This window comes from Petaurus breviceps, unplaced genomic scaffold (assembly GCF_028583685.1).
Source record: "Petaurus breviceps papuanus isolate PSGF00001 unplaced genomic scaffold, PetGlider_PUasm1.0 180, whole genome shotgun sequence".
Taxonomy (NCBI): domain Eukaryota; kingdom Metazoa; phylum Chordata; class Mammalia; order Diprotodontia; family Petauridae; genus Petaurus; species Petaurus breviceps.
The window spans coordinates 2,943,145-2,966,997 of NW_027185782.1; the positions used below are offsets into that span (position 1 = coordinate 2,943,145).

The window sequence follows — 23,853 nt, forward strand, 5'->3', positions numbered from 1 at the left end:
TTTTCATGCTTCTCTTCTTGTATTTGAAAGTCAAATTTTCTGTTCAGCTCTGGGCTTTTCATCAAGAATTCTTGAAAGTGGGGTGGCTAGGTGGCACAGTGAATAGAGCACAGGCCCTGGAGTCAGGAGGTCCTGAGTTCAAATCTGGCCTCAGACAATTAACACTAGCTGTGTGACCTTGGGCAAATCACTTAACCCCAATTGCACTGCCTTCCACCCTTCAAAAAGGAAAAAAAAGAATGCTTGAAAGTCCTCTATTTCATTGAATATCCATATTTTCCCCTGAAGTATTATACTCAGTTTTGCTGGGGTGATTCTTGGTTTTAATCCTAGGTCCTTTGACCTCTGAAACATCATATTCCAAGCCCTTCAATCCCTTAATGTAGAAGCTGCTAGATCTTGTGTTATCCAGTGGTTTTTCCAATGAGATATTTCACATTGCCTTCTATATTTTCATTTGTTTGGATCTGTTTTATAGTATCTTGATTTCTCATAAAGTCATTAGCTTCTATTTGCTCCAATCTAATTTTGAAGGAATTTTTTCTTCAGTGAGTTTTTGAAATTCTTTTTCCATCTGGCCAATTCTGCTTTTTAAGGCATTCTTCTCCTCATTGGCTTTTTGGACCTCTTGTCATTTGAGTTAGTCTCCTTTTCAAGGTGTTATTTTCTTCATTATATTTTTTGAGTCTCCTTTAGCAGGCTGTTGAATCACTTTTCATGATTTTCTTGCATCATTCTCATTTCTCTTCCCAATTTTTCCTCTACTTCTCTTACTTGATTTTTAAAGTCCTTCTTGAGCTCCTCCATGGCCTGCTACCACTTCCTATTTTTCTTGGAGGCTTTTGATGCAGGAGTTTTGATTTTGCTGTCTTCTTCTGGTTCCATGTTTTGATCATCTTTGTCAGCAAAAAACAATTTTATAGTTTGATTTCACTTCCTCTGTTTGCTCATCTTGCCAGCCAATTAGATGACTTTTGAGCTCTTTGCCATGGTAGCACCCTGATTCCAGAGTGAAGAGAGGTGTGTCCCAAATTTTTGGGATTTTGCGCAGCTGTTGTCAGAGCTTCTTCTAAGTACCTGCCGCAGAACCTTGAGGAGGACTGCCTCTCCACACCTTCAATAAGCTCTGCCACACTGGCATGCCTCACCCCAGGACTGCCACCCAAAACTGTGACCCAGATCCAAGCAGGGCAAAGCAAGAGAATCCTTCCTCAATGCCAGCAAAGAGAATCCTGCAGTTATCTTCTGGACAGTTGCTTGGTTCCCCCACAATCTGTAGGCCTGGAGCTCAGGAGGCAGCTGCTGTGGTAGCAGCTGCAGCCATGCCACCACCTCTGCCACCCTGGAGGCGGGAACCAGACTGTACTCTTCTCTAACCCAGGATCAACAGAGTTCCCCACTGACTTTTTACTTTTCCTTTGGTGTTTATGGGTTGAGAATTCTGGAAATCACCACAGCGGCCAGTGGTTCAATCTCCTGAGGTCTGCTCCTGCCAGTCTGTGCTACAGGTCTGTGCCAGCACGGCCCACGCGGGACTGCACTGCACTCTCACCCTGGTGCAATAGACCCTGTCAGCCTGTCAGGCTGCATTCAGTGGGAGATTTGTTTCTCTCTGTCAATTTGTGGGTTCAGTAGCACTAAAATTTGTTTAGTCATTTTTTACAGGTATTGGAGGTGGTTGGAGTAGGAGCTCAAGGAAGTTCCTGCTTTTACTCTGCCATCTTGGCTCTACCCCCTCAAGTTATTTTTTAACTGGAAAAGACAGCACATGTAGGAGGGTTCAAAGGATTAGAGCCAAGGTTAACAGGTCTGGAGTGAATAATGTTAGGGCAGATGGTAAGGTCTAGTAGTTGGAGGACGTAGTGGAAAGGCAAATGTGAGGCCTTGTAGTCCTCCATCTTGCTGATAGGATTGTAATTGTTGACTCCTTGCTTATCCAAGCAGTATGAGCAGCATTGCCCATCCTTCAGTGTCAGATGTGAAGGGGTAGAGATTGGGAATATGCCCATTGGGAAGAGTGGAGAGGGAGGAGTAGGCATGAAGGTTGTAGTGTAACAGGGGTGGGATTGAGAGATTAGGATTCCTCTCTCCTGATACCCAGGAGGAGAAAAGCATTGCCAAAAAGATTTGTGGGAAGGGCTCCCCACAACATTAGCACTTCTGTATTTTCTGACACCCATTGGGAACTGAAGAGTGGGTGGGGGAGAGGAAGAGTTCCCTGTGGCATCTTCTTACTTATGCTTATCATGAGCACTTCAAGACAAGATGTTCAAGAGGCATTTCATGGCATGAGTTTTATTATTGCCTTTGGGTTCACAATAAAACCAATTCTGCCAATATTGTCATTTGTTTCTCCTATTTGGCTGCAGCTTCCTTTTGGTTTCTAGTTTCTGTTTTCATAAGAATGTCAACTGTAATATGGTTTTGTTCCAGTAATACATTACTTGGACAAAGGTCTCATATGTAAAGTACCAAGAGTTCAGTTAATATTTATTTACAGTCTTAAATTATCCCTTTACTCTCTGCTTCACCATTTTCACCCTGGATCCAAAACAGGGTAATAAATCTGATGCCTGATTTAAAATTTTTCTTTGTTTTAATAGTTAAAGTTTTTAACAGGAAAATTCTTTTCCATTCTTTCTTAATTCTAATAAGTTCTATAGATGTTGGGATTTCTTTCAGCAAAATTCATGTTCCATAAAAATATTTGGAGCAGCACTTTTTGTAGTAGCAAAGAACTGGAAGCAAAGTAGATGTCTGGCCCTTGGGGAGTGGCTAGACATGAATTTACTGGAATTTTACTCCATAAAAAGGGATGAACATGAAGAATAATGAAGAAGCATGAGAAGATTTAGGTGAACTGATGCAAAATGAAGTAATCAAAAACCACCAAAAAAATGCACAATGACTGCATCCACGTAAATGAAAAGAGAAAAGAAAAAGAGAGAAAAGTAGGACTATGTAATTATAATGACTGTGTCTAACCCCCAAATTGATATGAGAAAAGCACCTTCCTTGTTTGCAGCAATGTCAGCCTATGAGTGTGGAACATTACATCTACTGCTAGGCTTGGTTGTTAGTTTTGCTGAATTGCTTTCCTGCCTCCATCTCCCTCCCCCTTCCTTTTAAAATTTTTGTTATAAGGGATGGTTCTCTAGGAATGGAATAAAGTAGATATTTGGAAATGAATATGATGTAAAAACAAAAAATATCAATAATTTTTTAAACTCTCAATTGAAGTCATGTTTAGTTAGAGATTTACCCAGTCAGTGCCTTAATGGTAAAAATGGAAAAAGTCCTCCTAATAGTCATAAAGACCTGGGTTTGAATCCTTTCTCTAAAACTTAATAGCTTTGTGACCATGGACAAGTCATTTCATTTCTCGGTCTTCTAATGTCATCTATAAAATAAGAATAATAATGCCTTTGTCAGAGTAGAGAAGCAGCATACAGTAACAGGCAGAGAGCTGCCCTTGAAACTTTGAAGACAGGTTCAAATCTTGCCTCTGTCATATGTTGACTCTGTGACCCTGGCATCATTCTCCATATGTGTCAAACTCAAGCCTCGCAAAACTACCAAGTACAACCAAAACTAGATTAAAATGTAATGGAGAAATGTTTAAGAAAATAAATAAAAATATAATAAAGCAAAATATTTATTTGTAGTTTTCTAAGTCAATATGCTGCTGCTGCAAGGATCTGTTTCTATTTGAGTTAAACACCATTGCTAGATAACTCTAAGACTAAGCTTCATAAATGGTACCAACTTGCATTGGTAGATTTTCCTTACCCAGAATTCCCTATTTCAGTGAAATCACAGGTCACACCCCTTTACCAGGTCCCATCTCTAATAACAACTGTAATATTTACCTCATGGGGCTCCTGTTCTCCTCAAATGAGAAAATTATTGTAAAGTACTTTGTGAACTTTAAGCAATTTCATAAATGTCAGTTATTATTGATGGACTGTAGATTTGGTATTATTTCTGAAGCCAACTGTAAAAAATAATATTTCCTCCATCAAACAGTTCTTATAAGCTGGCTAGACAAGATAGGTATTTGTATTGGAAGAAATGTTAGGACCACTCACTTAAAATATTTGGATGTACTAGGTTTGGATGTATTTGGATGAAGTTTTCACTTGCACTATCTATTCTTCTTCTAATCCATCTAAAAAGGAGGTAGCAAAACTGATTAACCATGTAGTCCAAGAAATTATTTAACCACAGAACAGTAAAGACCAACAAACAGGAAAACCATTGGTGGCAGCATTTGCAAATGTAGGTGTATGTTATAAATACTTCTCTTCTGTTAGGCGAATAAGATTCTATACTATAAATAGCTAAGTGTAGTGAAACTGTATGTCCTCGAAAAATTTTATTTGTTTGGTTTTTAGCCCAGATTGAGCCCCACCAACCTTTTTTAGGTTAGAGGTTTTACTGTTGTTGTACCCTTGTCTAGAATGTTCTCCCTACTCTTTCCTGCTTATTAGACTTCTGAGTTCCTTTAAGTCTTAGTTCAGGTATCAACTCTATAGGAAACTTTTTTTGATCTCTTTGGTTGTTAAGGCTCCTTCCCTCCTCAAATTATTTTGTATTTGGTTATTTATATTCTGTACCTTTCATCCCCCATCCCCTCCCCAGTACAATGCAAGAAGCTCCTTGAGGACAGGGCCATTTTTCATTTGTTTCACATCTTTTCCATTTTCACCAGGTTGTTTTCTGTAAAATAAGTACATTGGGTTAGATAGCTTCCGAGGCTCCTTCTGCCTCTAGATCAATGATCTTAAATTTGGGGTCTGTATGTACACCAGTGTCTGATCCTGAAATGACCCCCACCTCAGTGACCATTCATTTCTTATCTGTTAAAATGTGATCAGTTGAATTTATTGTGGTAGTTTATGCTTGCCATGTCTATATCCTCCTAGCTCTCTTCTCAAAGGAAGTGTTCATACTGTATAGGTGTGAGGTTTCTGTACAGTTTACAGGGATTTGGTCACTTTTGGTTACTCTAATTATTTGCCAGAGTCAGAAATAAGGTGGGCTGCACAGGAATGAGGTCTGATGTTTTTCTTTTTACTTTGTTTCATTTGTTGCGATGGCCAAAGAATTCATCTTCAATGGCCAGCCTACTAGTGATGAGCTTTTTTGTATTTTACTAGGCAGGTATTGGCAAAACAGATACAGTCCCTTGCTAAGACTATATTTAAAGCCTTTCTGGTATGCTGCCAGTGTGTGTGCCACTGTCATAACCTTCAAGAATACAGGGGTACCGTTATACCACATTGAGTTGTCTTCATAAAACTTTAATGCTGCTTAGTGGATCAGTAATATGAGGCCTAGGACTAAGGGATTAGTCCAGAGTAAGTTTGTAGTAGAGATGCAGATTATCACCTTTCTTCTAAAAAAATCTCTCTGCTAAAAATTTTGTCTTCATTTTTCTTTGTGAAAAACAGAAGAGTCTCAGCCTGATCCTGTAGATGTCTTAAGTCAACAAAAATGTCTAGAGTCATTGGCTGCCCTTCGCCATGCCAAGTGGTTCCAGGTAAGGTGCTTTCCAAGTAGTTGTGAGCATTGAATAGGCTAATTTGAAAATTGTTATTTCTGCTTGAAAAAAGAGAGAAAAAGGAAGGAGGTGATAGTCTTGCTGTACAGTTGGCCAGGAAAGACCCCTTCCAGAGTATTATATTTCATCAAATACTGGAGTTATTGTTTGGAAGAGTGATTAGACTTGTTTGTCTGGGTCTGCAAAATAAGGATTATTGAGATGAAATTATGTGAAATCATATTTTGGTTCATTGCATTAATGTCACCCTAACAAAATTAATTAGATATTTTCTCAAAAAGTAGAATGAACTCCCATTAGGGGTCATGAATTCCCTGTCACTGGAGCTCTTCAAACATTGTCTGGATGATGCATTTGTAAGGGCTGTTATTTAGAGGTTATTCCAGCTCCGTTGTGGATTAGGCTTGTTGTACCTGTTTGACCTCCAACAAGTTACTTACCTTCTCAGAGTCTCAGTTTCTTTATTTGTAAAAGGAAGGGTTCGGAGGACTCAAAGACTTCCAATATCCCTTTCATCTCTGAAATTCTTTGTCGTTGTTGTTGTTGGCAACTGGGTGGTGCAGTGGATAGCATGCCAGGCCTGAAGTCAAGAAGACTCCTCTTCCTGAGTTCAAATCTTGCTTCAGACACTAGCTGTGTGACCCTGATTAAATCACTTAACCTCTTTGCCTCAGTTTCTTCATCTGTAAAAATTAGCTGGAGAAGAAAATGGCAAACCATTCTACTATCTTCACCAAGAAAACCCCAAATGGGGTCATGAAGACACAACTGAAAAACACCAATAGCCCTTTCATCTCTGAAATGCAATAGTAGCCTATAGCAGCATGACTATTAGGAACCTCAGAAATGCCTATTTTTAACACTATACATTAATTTAGATTTATTGTATGGTCTTGTGTATTAAGAAATGAGTAATTTCTATAAAAGCACCATCAGAGACCTCCTTTTTAGGAATGCAGTGTGGTATTAGGGTAAGAGGACCTGACAAGGAATCAGAAAAACTGGGTTTGAACACTGGTTTATCTTCTTACTAGCCTTGTGACTTTGGGCAAGTCACTTAACCTCTGTAGGGCTCACTTTTTTCACCTATAAAGTGAGGTAGTTGGATTAGAAGAACTTTTGAAGTCCTTTTGAAATCTGACAGGCAAGGAATCATTAAACAAATCACTTGCTGTCTCTTACCTTGGTTTCCTTATGTATAAAACAGGTTGTGATGAGGATTGTGTGTAGTGTTTGTGTAAGTGCTTTGTACAACAGAAGGACCAACTGTAATTTATTTCTTCAGTTAATAAACAAACATTAAATAAGCTTTGTGTAGGTATTATGTAGTATGATGGTGAATTGAGAGCTAGTCTTGAAGTCAGGAAGACCAAAGAGGGTGGGGGCAGGGCAGGCTTCAAGGCCTACCTCCAGCATAACTTAGTTTAGAGGCTAGCATGCTGGCCTTAGAGTCAGGAAGACCGGAGTGTGAATCCTCCCTCCAACACTACCTCTGTGACTCTGGGCAAGACACTTAGCCTCTCAGCCTCAATCTCCTCATTTGTAAAATGAGGATAATTCTAACAAACTCTCAGGATTGTTGTGAGAAACAAATGAGATAATACCTATAAAGTGCTTTTGCAAAGTTTAAAGTGCTATATAAACATGTATGATGATGATGATGCTCATTGTGCCTCTTGACAGTCACTTTAATAACCTTTCTCTGTCCCAAGAAACTCTCTAAGGGTCTAAGTTGCAAATCAGGTGCTGATTTGTCCTGGTAAAATTTGATGAGAGTTTGGCACACCGATGAAGTCACAGATGTGGTCCAGAGGTTTTGGGTGATCAATCCTTTCTCTGTTCTAACAGATGTTCAGGGCTGCTTATCTGAGGCTCTTTCTTCATGTTAATGTTTGACAAATAGGAAGTTTCTTTAAGATAATTTAGAAAAAGTTTTCCTTTGTGGTCATGTTTTCTATGAACAGTGTTGTTTCTTTCCCCAAAGGCCAGAGCTAACGGTCTGCAGTCATGTGTGATTGTTATCAGAGTTTTTCGAGATCTGTGTCAGCGTATACCAACATGGGGGGCCCTACCAGACTGGGTAAGGAAATTAAAATGCTGAATTTCATTGTCATTCTGAAAGTAATTTATTCCAGTGACAAGGACTCTCTAATATCAGCAGAGGTCTTGATTTCTATTGGAACAGGATTTTCCTTCTTCTAGCATTCCTGTTAGGTAAGAAGAAGAATACCCAACATGTAGAAGAGTCCAATTATGTTGGGAAGTTTTCAGTATTCCCTTGGGAGGGTTCTATAGTAGCCATCTTTGAGTTGTCTAATCTTGCATCCAAACTTCTAACTAAACAAACGTGTACATTTACAAAAGTTTGTTGAAAAATTGAAGTGTAAGGAAGACAGGAGGAATCAGGCCATAGAGTCACAGCACATACCACCCCTTGTGCCCTTCTGTTTTTCCAGATGTCCCAACCCTGCTAGCAGAAAAAAGAGATTCTCATAAATCCAAGTGTGACAAAGGAGAAAAATGAGTGCAAAGAATGAAGTAGAAGCAGAGCTATGGTGGAAAGAACACTGGGTTAGGGAATTTCTAAGTGACGTAACTATAGATAAATCACTTAGATTTTCTGAGCCCCAGTTCCATTATTCATAAAATGAGGTTAATAATTCTTATATCACTTGCTTCATAGGAAAGAGTTGTTAGAAAGTGTTTTGTGAATTTTAAAACACTCTCTAAGTATGTACTACTGCTTGAAGTAGTCATAATATGAGGCACTCTCACATTATGAACTCGAGAAGGATGGGGTAAAGGCTTCCCAGGCCTTCTCCATGGTTTTGGGTTCTACCCCTCTACCTTCTGTTTTAGCCATTTCACTGATAGCCAACACCCAGGTCTTTGGGGGCAGTTAGCAAAGCATTGTTGAGAGACCTTCTGTATATAGATTCAGTTATATTATTGTCTCTCTGTTTCTTACTTTGTACTTGAAGTAGGTCTTAACTGTGTCTTTGTCGTTTCCTTTATAGTTTTTATTGTTGTTTGTTCTCTCTGTTTATCTCTAGGGTTTTTTTTTTAAGGTACCCCTATCTGCCTCAGTATTTCTGTATCTCTCTGTAATTAATTTTTAATCGTTTTTGTGTTGTATGGTCTTTTTATATAGTTTTTTATATTTCATGGACTTTGTGTTGGTTTTCTAGTGCAGCAGCAAAAGATGGCCAATTTCCAATTAGTGATTTTTAACTTTTCTTGGAGTTAGGGTATTTTTAATTCAATTCAAATAAGTAATTTCCTTTTGATTCCTGGTAGTTCTGAAATAAGTTTGGAACATGTTTACTGAAGAATACTTTGTTTAAACTGTTAATAATAAAATAGTTTGTTTTTTGCATCAGGAGTATTTAACCTGGGGTCCAGGATTAGGGGGAAGGCACTCCTTAAACTGGGAACTTTTATTTTTTGATAATTATATTTCAATATAGTTAGTTTCCTTTGTAATTATATGTATTTTAAAAAATCTTATTCTGAAAAGGAGTCCATTGGCTTCACCAGAGTGCCCAAAGAGTCCAGGTTAAGGTTGAGAACAGAAGGTTAAGAACTCTTTATATATATAGTTAATATATTATATATAAATAATATGTAATACATATATAAATATATATTTATATAATATGCTACCCAAGAAGTAGCATGGTATAATAGATTGAAAGTTGCTGGCTATGAGGCCAGGAAGACCTGAATTTTAAGTCCAGTATCTTACACATGCTGACTGTGTAAGTTACTCAGACTCTTAGTACTTCTTAGTAGGAAACTCTCTGAAGCTCTAAGTGATAGAGGTGTTAACCTGCATTGATAGAAGTTTCTTCTCCCGGACCATTTCCTTATTCCAGGGAAATCATAAGTGTAGTTCCTTTCCTGTCTTTACAATTTACAGAGCTCTTTACATAAATTGGATAGTGTCAGTAGATTTTCACAACAACCCTGTGAGGTTGGTAGCATCCTTGTCATCATACCCATTTTGCAGATGAGGAAACTGAGGCTCATTTTCCAGTTTCGGATCCAGTGTTTTTGTCCCTGAGTCACAACTGCATCTCTTGTTCATGAGGATTTCCTCAGAAATCAGGGCTGTCTCTGAATAATCACATGGCCATAAGACATGGCCGTTTGACTATATGACTGTTTCTGGGCACTGCTTAAAGAAAAACATTAGTGTTCACTGAGAAATAATTTTGTTAGTGGCTGTTTACAAAGACCTGTCTTACTCCTGAAATCCCTTGGCCATTATATACTATCAGTAGAACCTGCAAAGAATCCTCTCTGACTTTTATCTCACTGTAAACAATGTTGTTAAATCCCTGGGTTCATTGATAATTGAATTCATTTTTTCCTGTGTCGTGTGTCATGTCTGTGTCATTTCCCAAGTCATGCTCCCTGGAAAGTGTTCAAAGTGAAATGAAGCAGAGAAGTCCAGAGTGAAAGGCTGTGACAAAATGCTCCTAATTAATGAAGCCTCCCTCCCTTCAACCATGGTCGGCATTTTAATATTTTCCCCTGCTCCTTCTCTCCCTCCCTCTCTCCATATAGGCCATGGAGCTTCTGGTGGAAAAGGCTTTGAGCAGTGCATCAGGGCCCCTGCGTCCAGGAGATGCCATGAGGAGAGTTCTGGAATGTGTAGCCACAGGAACGCTCCTAACAGGTCAGTCTGAAGCTGGGCTCAATCCTTGTAGTCAATCAGTCACCCCCTGATATGGATGTGGCACATCTCCAGGCACTGAGGGGTTATAGACAAGTATAGCAAGGCCTCACTTTTCAAATATTTGGGTGGAACAAAACATTCCACATAAAGTTATTTTCCATTTAAAAAATGTTTATAAGGATGTGTAGTAATTTTTCTGAAGTGTGGTCATTATTTCCCTTTACTTCTTAAATAAACCATCCTGAGCAGAGAGGCAGTGTGGTGTAGTGGGGAGAGCCCAGGATTTGGAGTCAGAGGACCTGAGTTTGAATCTCAGCTGTGCTACTTACCATAATGTGTATAAACTTGGGCAAAGTCCTTCTCTCTATGACCCTCAATTTCTGTGAAATGAGGAGATCAGAATTTTAAGGTCCCTTCCAGCTCTACTTACCTTTACATTTTTCTTTGAAGGATTAGTTGTTACTATGAATTCAACATGCAGGGCTATGTCACAGAGATCACCTGCCAATTCTTATTGATTTTACTTTTACAACATGTCTCCCTTGCATCCTCTTTTCTCTATACATCAATCTCCATCCCAGTTCAGAACTCCATCATCACCTCTCACTGCTCTCCCTGCCTTAAGTATCTCCCTTCTACAGATACTACCTTTGGATAGCTGCCAAAGGGATTTTTCCTAAAGCCCACGTCTAACAATGCCACTCACCTTCCCAGGAAGCTGCAGTGGCTCTTCATTGCCTCTAAGATAACACACAGACGCCTCTGTTTGGTATTCACGGCTCTTCACAACCTCATACCAAACTACCCTTGCCAGGCTTTATTACATGTGTTCCTCCCCATCACAAATACTGTGGTTTGGCCAAAGTGTCCATCTTATTGAAGGACAGATGGAATGTGGCATTTCATTTCCTGTTTATGTGCATTTGCCCCATCCCTAGACCATACTCTAGCTTCACTTAACGCCAACAGGGATTGTTTCATCAAATGAGACAATGTTTGTGAAGGGCTTAGCACAGTGCCTGGCACATAGTAACCACTATGTAAATGCTTATCCCCTTTCCCTTATTCTCTTCATCTTTATTTCTGTATCCCTAGCGACTGGCACATATCAGGCACTTAGTTACTTATTGATTAAGGCACACAGAGTTGTTTGCTACCTCTGTGCTAAATGGTTCTAGCCTGTAGGACTTTTTTGAGTTTTTAATGTCTGCTTTAAAAAAAAAAAAGTTGTTTTCTGTTTACTTCCTTACTATTAAGCTATTATCAGTTGTCAAAAGAGTTGCTACTGTCAGTGGACTCTGTTGTCAGCAGTACATTCCCAGCCCTGTGTAAAATACAGACTTGGGAAAACACACACACACACACACACACACACACACACACACACGCACACACACACACACACGCAAAAAGAGGGTTGATTCTTATTTGGTATCTTGAGTAGGGAATTGAGGGAACGTTATAGGAGTACTATGTGTTAAGTTTGTTTAATAGATTCTGTGTATTTGGCAAATATTTTTGACTACTCAAATCAGCTTCTTGGGTCCTTTTGTTTGTTTGTTTACTTTAGTTATGATCCAGATAGTTGAGTTTGTCAGAAAGATGACTTCGAAATTCTGTGGTATTTTGGTGGATTGGTAATATCATTGTTTTGGTTATTATTTCCATAATCATAGATAGCCAATGCCTCTGTACTTTATCCTGTATAATTTTTGTCCATGTCATTCTATAAATCCTTCAGACTTTAAAAACACTAAAGTCTTACAGGCTGGGACCATTCAACATGCAAATAAACAGTCCTTTGTACCTCACTAATTCAGTCAATAATCAAGCCCTTACCATTTTTAGAGTTTCTATCAATTACTTCTGTCTACCCAAATTTTCAGTAGGTTATACATGTCAGAATCTAGTGAAGTATTGTCTTTTCAGTAGCAACTGTGAATGAGTTAGAAACTTTAATATAGTAGACCAATACCTATATTTTAAAACAACAGGAATATAATTTCCCACAATGTAAGCAATGATAGCAAGTACCCCAGAGATTAACTCCAAACAATCCCCAGTGGTTTTAGGGAAAGTCCATGTCAGTCCTTCTTGAACAACTTCTACTCTTTGACTGGAAGACCCTTTACAGACCAACCATTTGTATGGGGGATGGGTGGTGTTTAAGAGGGCTATACTTGTTACTGATGTTTGCCCCAGTTCATTCTGTCTCCCAACTATTTCCTTTTCAGATGGGCCAGGACTTCAGGATCCATGTGAGAAAGATCAGATAGATGTGCTAGATGTCATGACGAGTCAAGAACGAGAGGATGTCACAGCCAGTGCCCAGGTAGGAAGAAGCAATGGCTCAACATCTTTTTTTTTGAGAGGCTTCCAGCTCATCCAGGGCTCAGGCCCTTGTAATATAAATGATTGTGTCTGAGGTTTGTTTTCTGGAATGGATTCAGCAGCTTACATGTAATCTTTATTGGCATCTCATTTAAAACATATGCCATTTGTTTCTTCTAAGTGTTCATTTTTTTCAGGGATAACTTGGTATAGGATGATGCAGGTAGTTTGTAGGATGTTTTGCTATAGAGATCCATGGCCAGGAAATAGAATATTAAGATACATTGTTTCTACCTGCCCCCACTTAGAAAGTCAGCTCAGTACAGTAGAAGGAGAATTTTAGAGTTAAGGAGTCAGGGGTTCAAATCCTGGCCCTGGATTATCTGTGTGACCGTGGACAATTGACTGACTGTTTCTAAGGCTGTTTTCTCTTCTGTATAGGGAGGTTGGTAATAGTTGTACTACGTATCTCAAAAGGTTGATACTAGGGCAGCATTTTGTACCTTCAACCTTGAATGTGAGCTTTTATTGGTATTTTATTGTAGTCAGCAAGCAAGTATCCCATAGTTCTTTTGGTCACCATTTAGTATTTGTCAGGTGATCTATACCCAGAATGACAATTATAATAAAAACCAATTCCCTCTCATAATGTTTTTGCCTGTCCCTCTTTCTCTGTTGATAAGGAATTAATTAAGGGAAGAGAATGCTTTAAAAAAGCTATTTAGAAAGTGACCAGCATCAGCTACCATTTAATGAATAAGAGTATCCTAAATGTTCTTTCTCACCAAAAAGCCTATGTTCTAGCCAAGATACTGTGCCAGGTGCTGGGTTCAATGTTATATTTAGTAAAATGCACAGATACACTCCTTGCCCTCTTAAAGCTCACAGCTTTGATCACAGATACACATGGGTCACATCATATACTTTTGTTCTCTCTGGTTCTTAGGGGAGCAGCTCTTGTAGTGCTTATGACTGGTTGATGTCATGGCAAAAGGTCATCTTAGTTATAAATATGCTAGTAGACCTTTTTAGAACACAGGTGGCCATGGGAGGCTCCTATAAAAAATGCCACCCCTCCTCCTCTCCAACAGGGCATAAAGGAGTCTTATATACTCCTCAGAAACAATAGTATTATTCTATTAATATTTAAACTAATAGTATGATACAATTAGTTCTAATAGTACTTATCTCAGTATTAGCCTTGCAGATAGATTAATCTGTAGCAGTATCTGTTTTTATCAGCCTAGAAGCAAAGTAAGAAGTGAGGAGGGCTCACAAGAACAAGACAAAATATGATTCATCACTTTTAGCTCAAATGGAGGTCAGTTTCTAAAATGGAGTTACTCCTATCAAAAAAGGGAAGATACAGGTCCCCTATCTTTTTGCCTCCACATTGGGAAATGTGTTTTCTGGGACTGGTGATGTGGTTAGCCATCATCAGGACTGTGAATGTTAAGGCAGAGGGGAAGAGCCCTGGCCTTGGAATCAGAACATCCAGATTCCAGTCTCTGCAATGTAGTTATCTGTGTGGCCTTGGACAAAACACAGCCTCTTTAACTCATTGGCCTCATTCAAAAAAAAAAAAAGAACGAGGGGGAAGGGAGATTAGACTAGATGGGGTCTGAATCTAAGAGTCTCCCTAGCCTTTCTATCTATGGATCTGTAAGTAGCAACTTGGATTGAGTCATTTCAGGTTTTGCTGGCTGAATAGAATCATGGTAGCCACCTGAAAACTCAGGAAACAGGGTGCAAAGTATCCTAATGTTTATTTTTTCTGTTTCTTCTTGTTTCTCTCTCAGCATGCTTTACGGATGTTAGCTTTCAGACAAATCCATAAAGTACTAGGAATGGACCCTTTGCCACCACCTAAAAGTAGAGTTGGTTCACGCAACAAGAAACGGCGAAGAGACTTCAGTGAGGCAGTGGAAGGAGAGAGTGAAAGGAAGAAAGAGAGAAAAGAGGATGAGGAGGATGCCTAAGCACTGTTATAGCTAAGATAATATTAATGCACAACTTTAATTTTATATGTACATACACATGTATGCACATGTACTCTTCTATAAATGTGTGTATGTATATATAAGTTGCTGTTTATTCTATGACATTTAGCAATTTTAGTGTTTTCCCCTTGAATAACATATTATAGATTTGTTTTTAAATTGTGCATAAATCATTTTAAAATTTGCATCATTCCAAGATTGCCTTTTGGCAATAAAGCTATTTCACTTTGTCCCTGACTTCTGAGGAAACCCTCCCCACAGAAAAACAGGTAGAAAGATGCAGGCATATTTTTTTTAATTCTGGTATTTCTTGCAAGCTTTAAAGATGCATTACAGCATGTAGAGGGAAATGCCAGATACTGGGTTTGAACCTTAAAATCATTTCCTTTGGCTGTTCCATCCTCAAGCTAGAATGAATGTAGATGTGCCCACCTTGGGGTATGGACAGCAGGAAGATTGGTTTGGAAGAATCAGGGAGATCAGTTTGCTCTCCCAAAAGAGCCAAAACAAAACAAAAAAACTTGTGGCAGGTAGAGAGCTTTGAGCCAAGAGTCATATAAGGCAAACAAGTCAGTGAAGCATTGACATTTATTTCATTTGCTCTTTATTAAATAAAGTTAACATAAAGGGAAGACAGCTGAAAAAAAAACTCACCTGTTCCTGTTAACTTGTTAAAATCTTCACAAGTTGTAATGGTTCCATTATGGGACTTTGTGGGTGAGAATTTGTGGGTTTCTCTTTTGAGAACACTGAGTATATTCCATTAATGGCAGTGAAGGTAGAGGTTGGTGCTGCTCTATGAACAGGCTTTGTTGATGGAATATAGTCAGCATTCACTTTAAAAATGCCTGTTATTTACTTGAGAGCCACTTAACCACAGAAATTTTCCATATACCAATGAGTGCCTTCTAAAGAAAGGTGGCTAAGACTCACATAGTGAACAGCTTTTTTTGTTTCATTTTAATTTAAGGTGGGTTTTTTCTTGTATTTTATTTTTTTTCTAGTTTCAGTCTCATTTTTAGTATCATCCAGTTCTGAAGCTTAGGCTTTTCTTGGTAATGCCACTCTAGAATGGAGAGGCCAGAGGATTCAGTACTTGGTTGGGCAACTACCCAGGTAGACCTTTGAGTGCTTGTATGGGACAAGTGTCCTTCTGGCATGGTGGAAAGTAGGAAGACGGGAGCAGATTCTAGTGTTGAGGTGGGATGGAGGTAGCAAGATCAATGAGCTGGGGAGGCCCATTGTCCCACTCTGATCAGTTTAACCTCTTTCTTTGCAGAAGGTTTCTCTATTGGTTGCCTTATGGCACTTAACAAGAAAAAAGCAAATTTTATTTTGACAGATGTGATCTATGGTCACTTGACCCAATTTATTTTCTTTAATTTTTTATGTGTTAAAAGGAGAGCCAATAACATGGCTTTAATATTTGAATGTCTTTGTAGTGCTACCTGGAAATTTAAAAAATGAGAAAAATAAAATGAAAATTATGCTTCCATTTACTTCTATATGTTGTATAGCCTTTTAATTGGATGGAGACTCTTATTGTGTAGAGAGAAAGTTCTACACAGACATTATAGATGTGTTTTATGTAATGTTGCTCTGATCAACATTGTTTTTCAGTAATATCATTGATTGTTTACAACATTTGTGCTGAGTCATCTTTTTTCACTACACACACACACACACACACACACACACACACACACACACACACACTCTCTCTCTCTCTCTCTCTCTCTCTCTCTCTCTCTCTCTCTCTCTCTCTCTCTCTCTCTCACTCACTCCCTGGCTGACCTTATCTACTTCCAATGATTACCTGTATGAAGCTGGCTTCCTAATTTACAACATCTAGCCTTGTTCTCTTTTTTGAACTACTATCTCTCATATCAACAACTTTCTACTGGATATCCCACCATCTCTTGAAACTCTAATGACCTGCTCCACTCCTTCTGCTCCTCTGTTCTCTGGCCTGTCATTAGAGTTTCAAGAGATGGTGGGATATCCAGTAGAAAGTTGTTGATATGAGAGATAGTAGTTCAAAAAAGAGAACAAGGCTAGATGTTGTAAATTAGGAAGCCAGCTTCATACAGGTAATCATTGGAAGTAGATAAGGTCAGCCAGGGAGTGAGTGAGAGAGAGAACAGAGGAGCAGAAGGAGTGGAGCAGGTCATTAGAACAGGACATTATGAGTGAGGGGGCTGTGTCACATTCCACTAAGCCTGAGGGAAAGAGTACAGCACCCAGCTGGGGCCAGTTCTCATCACCTAAAATTCAGTTGGGGTAGAGACCTGGGCTGGTGAACCACAGATTGTCCAAGATGGGGAGGAAGTTGAGAGGCTTTGAGATCTAGTCCCCAAAGGAATGGCCATCAGAGATCAGGGAGTCAGGAAGTGAGTGATAAAGAAAATGGGGGTGGGGTAGGAGGGAGGTAAGACTAATAGTACCAAAGATTTTAGGGAGAAGAAAATTCAAAGATCTTGAACATAAACAGATAAATCAGCAGGCAAAAAGTAGCAACAGAAGGAAATATGGTCTCAAGATCTAGTAAATGAGTTCAGGCATCTTTGAAAAAATACTGAAAAATAAAGGAAAATTATTCAACACTTGATGAGACAGAGAACTCTCTGGAATCACAACATGATGTTTCTGAGTGGTTTAAAAGAAAAAATAAGAATTACAAGAGCAAAATATATGTCCTGCACAGCAAAAATAATGAACAAAATAGTAAAACTTGAGTCTGCAACAGCAAGCTTTGCCAAAGAAACAAAAGAGAACAATGTTGACCTCTATTTAAGAAATGGTTAAAGGAGACAAACAAATAGTGGTACACAGCTACAGAATTTATTCTTTATTTCCTTAAGGCTAGCGAGGTACTTGCGCAAGGAGGCAATACTAAAGTCCTGACTCCAGAACAAAAGGATGAGAGAGCTTAAGTACATTTTAGGACCATCCCAATTGGGGGCGGTTGAGACACACAAATTTATGGTCTCTATAATGGTTTAAACATTGTATGAGAAAGGAATTTCTTAATTGGATAAATGATAAATACAGAAAAACAAGAAAGCTGATAAAAGTGTCAGTTGAAATTACGATTCAGAACATCTGTGTTTCCTTTACCATTAACATTTCATAACAAGGTATATGTTCAGAAAATCTTAAGAGAAGAAAACGTCCCATTTCTCAAGTTAACGTACTGAGTTGAGGGTCTCCTCCTGAAGAGCCATAAAGTAGTCCCGGGCTCTCTCAGAGAGAAAAACAAAGCTGGGTCTATTTGGAATTTATGATACTCCCAGCCTTATCTGGTCTTTGGAATTGGGTGATATAGCAAAAAAGGAGCCTTTTAAAAAAATGAGACAACATAGCCTGTTTGATTATTTCAGGTTTTGGACAAAATATGATATTTAATGATTATCAACAATAGATTGAGAATGCATATATAGAGATGAAGGACAACTTAGAAGAGAAGCAAAAACCAATAAAATTAAAAGAAAATATTCTCACTACGTAAGCAAAACATACTGATCTCAAAGGCAGGGTATGTAGAGACAACCTAAGGATCATAGGTCTCCCAGGACATGAGAAAATACCATAATGAAGGAAATAATAGAAAAGAATTGTCCATAATTTCTGAACATATAAAATTAAATTCCAGTTGAAAAAATTCCCAGATAACCTCCAGAAAAATAAACAAATGAAAACAAAAGGCACAGAGTTAAATTTAACAATTCAATTCATAAAGAAGTTCTACAAGCTATCAGGAAACCATACTTCAAACACAAAGGAAAGGACATTTGAATAACACAAGACTATTCTGTACCCATTAGAAAAAGGAGGAAGGAATGGAATAATGTGTTCTGAAGAAGAGTGGAACTCAGGATACAGCCCAGGGTGACCTATCCTGCAAATCTTGAGAACAAGCATATAGGACAGAAGATGGATATTCAATAATAGAGTTTAAAAATAATTTTAGAAAGAAAACCAGAATATAAGAGATTATTTGCTTCTTGAACATCCCAAATAACAGAAATGCAGGAACAGCAGCAGAGGGACAAGAAAAAGATCACTGAGACTTTTTTTTCTAAATGTACACAAGAAGAGGAGGTGAAGGTGGAAATCTGGTAGAGGTAACATAAAGAGGTGGACGGGGACATTACAGACAACCTGGTGACACCCTGCCTACAGGTAAATGCTCTTTTTGTGGGACTACATTATAAATAGGAGGGTACATGAAAGGAGGACGGAGAGTAAAGGATTCAAAGGAGTGTGTCACATGCTGGGGTCAAATCAAGGGCCAGCAATAAGGGGAAGGTGGTCTCTCTGGACTCAGAGAAGTGCCTATGCCCTACAGGGCAGTGGATAAGAAGGAGGGGAGGAAAAAGGTGTTACTTTAGAGGTGGGAAGGGATTCTCTGGGTGAATAAAGATGGTCTGTGAAGGGAGATGAGTACCTTACGTGGGGGGAGAGGAGTATTTGGTACTCTGAAAAGTGTCTTGGGAGAGGGAGGGGGCAGGTGGCACCTAGAGGAGTGGGAAAGCATAGATGTTGAGAAATTTCCAGGCAAATGTGAAAACGTCAATAAGAGAGGGTATACAGTCAGTGGAGGGGGAGGAGCCCTTTCATGAGACAGTGTCCTTCGTGACACCTGCAATGTTTAGCATCGTTTTGAGAGTAAGGCATAATGGATAAGGGCTATCTATGGTGAATTTCGTACCAGGATTGCTCTATAAGCAGTAAAAGCACCTAGAGGGGAGAGCCTAGAATAGATGTTTTGTGAATTTTGATTGCATGAGGAATACACAGAAAAAAGAGAACAGATAATTTTAGGGGTCTTGAATCAGAGAATAAGGGTCTAGAGTACATAGAGGAGAAAGATAATGAAGAGAGTGAGAAATCCTTTTTGGAAAGGGGCACAAAAAATGAAATATAAAAACTTAATGAACAGGATTAGCTGAAGGGGGGCAGAAGAAGGGTGAATCTACTTGACTGAGAGGGAAAAAGAGGAAAGAAATATATAATTATTAAAGTAGGAAATAAAAACTAATAAACAAAACCATAAAGGGAAAGGAGTAAAAAATGAGAAGAAACCAAAGGTATGGGGAAGGAACCCAGTAGGAAAAGGGTCACTTAAAAAGAAGATTAAAATAACTGATGGAATACAGTACTGTGTTTATGTCAGAAGAAGGGAAAAACCAGCTTAAAACAATTTTAGAGACAGAAAAATATGAACCTAATTCTTATAACTTAAAATATAAGTGGATCAAAACAACCTAATAAAACAAAAAAGGTGATAGTTTGGATAAGAAAACAAAACCCTACAATCTGTTGCTTATAAGAAACACATTTTAAAAACAAAGATATACACAAAATAAAACTGAGGAGATAGAAAAATTTTACTATGCATCAAGTGAATTCAGAAAAGCAAGAATTACCATTATGCTATCAAAGAAAAAAAAACAAGAAAATTTAGAAAAGTGTAAGCAAGGAAACTATTTTGCTGAAAGGAACCATAGACTATAAACAAATATCAGTAATAAATTTATATGCTCCATCTGCCTTAGTATCCAAATTAATAAAGGAAACATCTGAACTTTAAGACAAACATAGTGAGAAGAGATTTCAATATCCCTCTCTCAGTTTTTGATAAGTCTAACAAAGTAAAAGGTAAAATAAAGAACTGAAGAAATATCTGGAGAAACTAGAGTGATAAGACTTATGGCATCTTTTATTTTTTGTTTGTTTTTGCTTTTTGGAGTGGGGGGGAGGAGGCAGGGCAATTGGGGTTAAGTGACTTGTCCAAGGTCACATGGCTAATAAGTGTTAAGTATCTTGAGGCCTAATTTGAATTCAGGTCCTCCTGACTCCAGGGCTGGTGATCTATTCACTGTGCAATCTAGCTGCCCCTTATGACATATTTTAGATGGTATTGCAATTAAATAGTATTGCAAAAGAACCTACATATTTCTCAGCACCACAAAAAACTTTTACAAAAATTGACCATGTAATAGGGCAGAGACATTGCAAACAAATGCAAAATGATTGAAATAGTTAATGCATCCTTTTAATGCAATAAAAATAGAAATTGGTTTATGGACCATAAACAAAAGATACAGATCTAAATGGAGATTTAACAATGAAATTTTAAATAATGAGCAAGTCAAAGAACAAATCATAGAAAGGATAACTATGTAAAAGAAAATGATAATAATGAAACAGCATGCCAACATTTCTGGGATTCAACTAAAGCAGTCCTTACTGGGAAACTGTATCCTTACAATCACAGATTAACAAAATAGAAAAAAGAGAGGATCAATGAGTTGAATATGCATTTTTTAAAAAATTGGAAAAATCAACAAATAAACACAAAAGAGGAGATATTAAAATTAGGAGACAATAGAATCAACCTCCTGAAGTACACAAAAGACTTGTAAATATTTGATTACAAAGGGTTCCTTAAAGAAATAAGTAACCTAAATAGCTGGAGAAGTAATCAGTGCTCATGACTAGGTCACGCTACTATAATAGGAATGGAAATTCTACCAAGACATTTTATACTTTTAATGTTATACCAATCATATCACTAAGGGGATACTTAATAGAACTTGATAAAATAATAACAAAATTCATTTGCCAAAATAAAAGATCTAGAATATCAAGGGAAGTGATGAAAAAGAAATAGCATCTCTAGACCTATATTATAAAGTGACTGTCACCAAGACCATTTGATATTGATTAAAGACTAGAGAGATAGATCAATGGAACAGACTAGATAAGGGAAAGTCAGAAAGAATAGAATTCAATAACCTGGTGTTTGATGAAGTGGAAAATATAAGCTACCTAGGGAAAATTTCCCTGATAAAAAATTGCTGGAAAGCAGTCTGGTAGAAATTAGGCTTAGACCACCTTATACCACATTCCACAGTGTATTCTAAATGGATTGTTGCTGTTGAGTTATTCCAGTCTTATCTGCCTCTTCATGACCCCCACATGGCATCTTCTTGGTAAAGCTACTCAAGTGGCTTTTCCATTTCCTGTTCACCTCAGATGAGGAACTGAGGCAAACAAGATTAAGTGATTTGCCCAGCATCACACAGCTAGTAAATATCTGACTTCAGAGCCAGTGCTGTATCTGCTGTATCACCTGGCTTCCCCTTAAAATGTATATATGACCTTAAAATTAAAGATCATATAAAAAAAGAAGAGAAACAGATCATATACCTCCCACAGTAATAATAGAATATGTATTCTTAAACAAGAGATAAAGGCAATTATAAGAGATAAAACAGATAATTTTGATTACTTGAAACTGAAAAGCTTCTGAATGGACAATATTAATATATCTACGATAAGAAAGGAAGTGGTTGAATGGAGAAAAAACTATCAAATTTCTTTGTTAAGAATTTGGTATCACTTCTGGGTCTATATCTCAAAGACATTCAAAGAAAGGGAAAAGGACCTATTTGTACAAAAATATTTATAGCAGTTCTTTTTGTGGTGGATAAGAATTGAAAATCAAAAGGATGCCCATCAATTGGGGAATGACTAAACAAGCTGTGGTATATGGTTATAATGGAATATTATTGTGCTATAAGAAATGATAAACAGGATGATTTCAGAAAAACTTGGAAAGACTTACATGAACTGATGCTGAATGAAGTGAACAGAACCAGGAGAACGTTGTACACAGTAACAGTAATATTGTTAGATGAACAATTGTGAATGACAACTATTCTCAACAATACAATGATACAAGACAGTCCCAAAGGACTAATGATAAAGTATAGTATCTGCTTCCAGAGAAAGAACTGATATTATTTGAATACAGACTGAAGTGTGCTATTTTTCACTTTCTTTCATTTGAGACTGTGTGCAAAATGACTAATATGGAGATGTTTTACATAATTGCAAGTGTATAACATATATCTAATTGCTCAGGGAGGGGGGAGGGAGGAAAGGATAGAATTTGAAACTCAAAACTTTAAATAAAAATATTTAAGAATTAAAAAAATGGGGGCAGCCAGGTGGCACAGTGAGTAAGAGCACCAGCCTCAGAGTCGGGATGACTTGGGATCAAATCCGGGCTCTGATACTTAGCACCACACCCAGAAATAACTGGCCGTGTAACCTTGAGCAAGTTACTTAACCCCAATAACAGAGGGGGCAGTGGCTGTGGTGGTGGCAGCAGCAGCAGAATTGGCTGCTTCTGGAGCTCTGGTGCCACAGACAGTGGGGAATGCAGTGGCTGATGCAAAACCCCTGAAGTCTAGAATACCCCACCCCCAAGCCCACTGGAAGCAGAGTCCTACCTTGACAAAGTTTTAGAAAATCAAGTATTTGACTGGGAAAATGAGCAAACAGTGTAAAAAAGGTCAGACCATAGAATCTTAACTTTGGTGACAAAGAAGATTAAAACATACAACCAGAAGAAGAAAACAAAGTCAAAACTCCTACATCAAAAATCTCCAAGAAAAATATAATTGGTCACAGGCCATGAAGAGCACAAAAAGGATTTTGAAAATCAAGTAAGAGAAAGAGGGAAAATTAAGAAGAGAAATGACAGTGATGCAAGAAAATAATGAAAAATGAGTCAAGTCTGCTAAAGGAGACCCCAAAAGATATTGAAGAAAATAACATCTTAAAAAATAGACTACCCTAAATGGCAAAAGAGGTCCAAAAAGCCAATGAGGAGAGTACCTTAAAAAGAATTGGCCAAATGGCAAAGGAGATCCAAAAGCTCACTGAAGAAAATAATTCCTTAAAAAGTAGAATGGAATCCGAGTCACGGCACCAAAAAAAAAAAAAAGTAGAATGGAGCAAATGGAAGCTAATGACTTTATGAGGAATCAAGAAATTATAAAACAGAACCAAAAAAATTTAAAAAATAGAAGGCAATGTTAAATATCTCACTGGAAAAACCACTGACCTAGAAAATAGAACCAGGAGAGATAATTTAAAATTTATTGGACTACCTGAAAACCATGATAAAAAAAGAGCTTAGAAATCATCTTTCAAGAAACTATCAAGGAAAATTGCCCTGATATTCTTGAACCAGAGGGTAAAATAGAAATTGAAAGAATTCACTGATTGCCTCTTGAAAGAGGAAAAAGGAAAACACCTAGGAATATTGTAGCCAAATTCTAGAGTTCCCAAGTCAAGGTGGAAATATTGCAAGTAGAGAGAAAGAAACTTGAGTATTGTGGAAATACAATCAGGATAACATAAGATCTAGTAGTTTCTACATTAAAGAATTGAAGGGCTTGGAATATGATATTCTGGAGGTC

The 23,853-nt window shown here is 37.9% G+C and overlaps 1 protein-coding gene across 1 annotated transcript in view; it reads left to right on the top strand.

Annotated features, from left to right (window-relative positions):
- Positions 1-16,147, top strand: part of ZFR2 (zinc finger RNA binding protein 2) — a 134,113-nt gene extending 117,966 nt beyond the window's left edge. Inside the window, exons 15-19 of the mRNA XM_069086839.1 lie at positions 5,454-5,542; positions 7,548-7,643; positions 10,133-10,244; positions 12,479-12,576; positions 14,375-16,147. Of these exons, the coding sequence (XP_068942940.1) occupies positions 5,454-5,542; positions 7,548-7,643; positions 10,133-10,244; positions 12,479-12,576; positions 14,375-14,554 (575 nt within the window). The 3' untranslated portion in view covers positions 14,555-16,147. The remainder of the gene's footprint in view (positions 1-5,453; positions 5,543-7,547; positions 7,644-10,132; positions 10,245-12,478; positions 12,577-14,374) is intronic.
- The last annotated feature ends 7,706 nt before the right edge of the window (positions 16,148-23,853 follow it).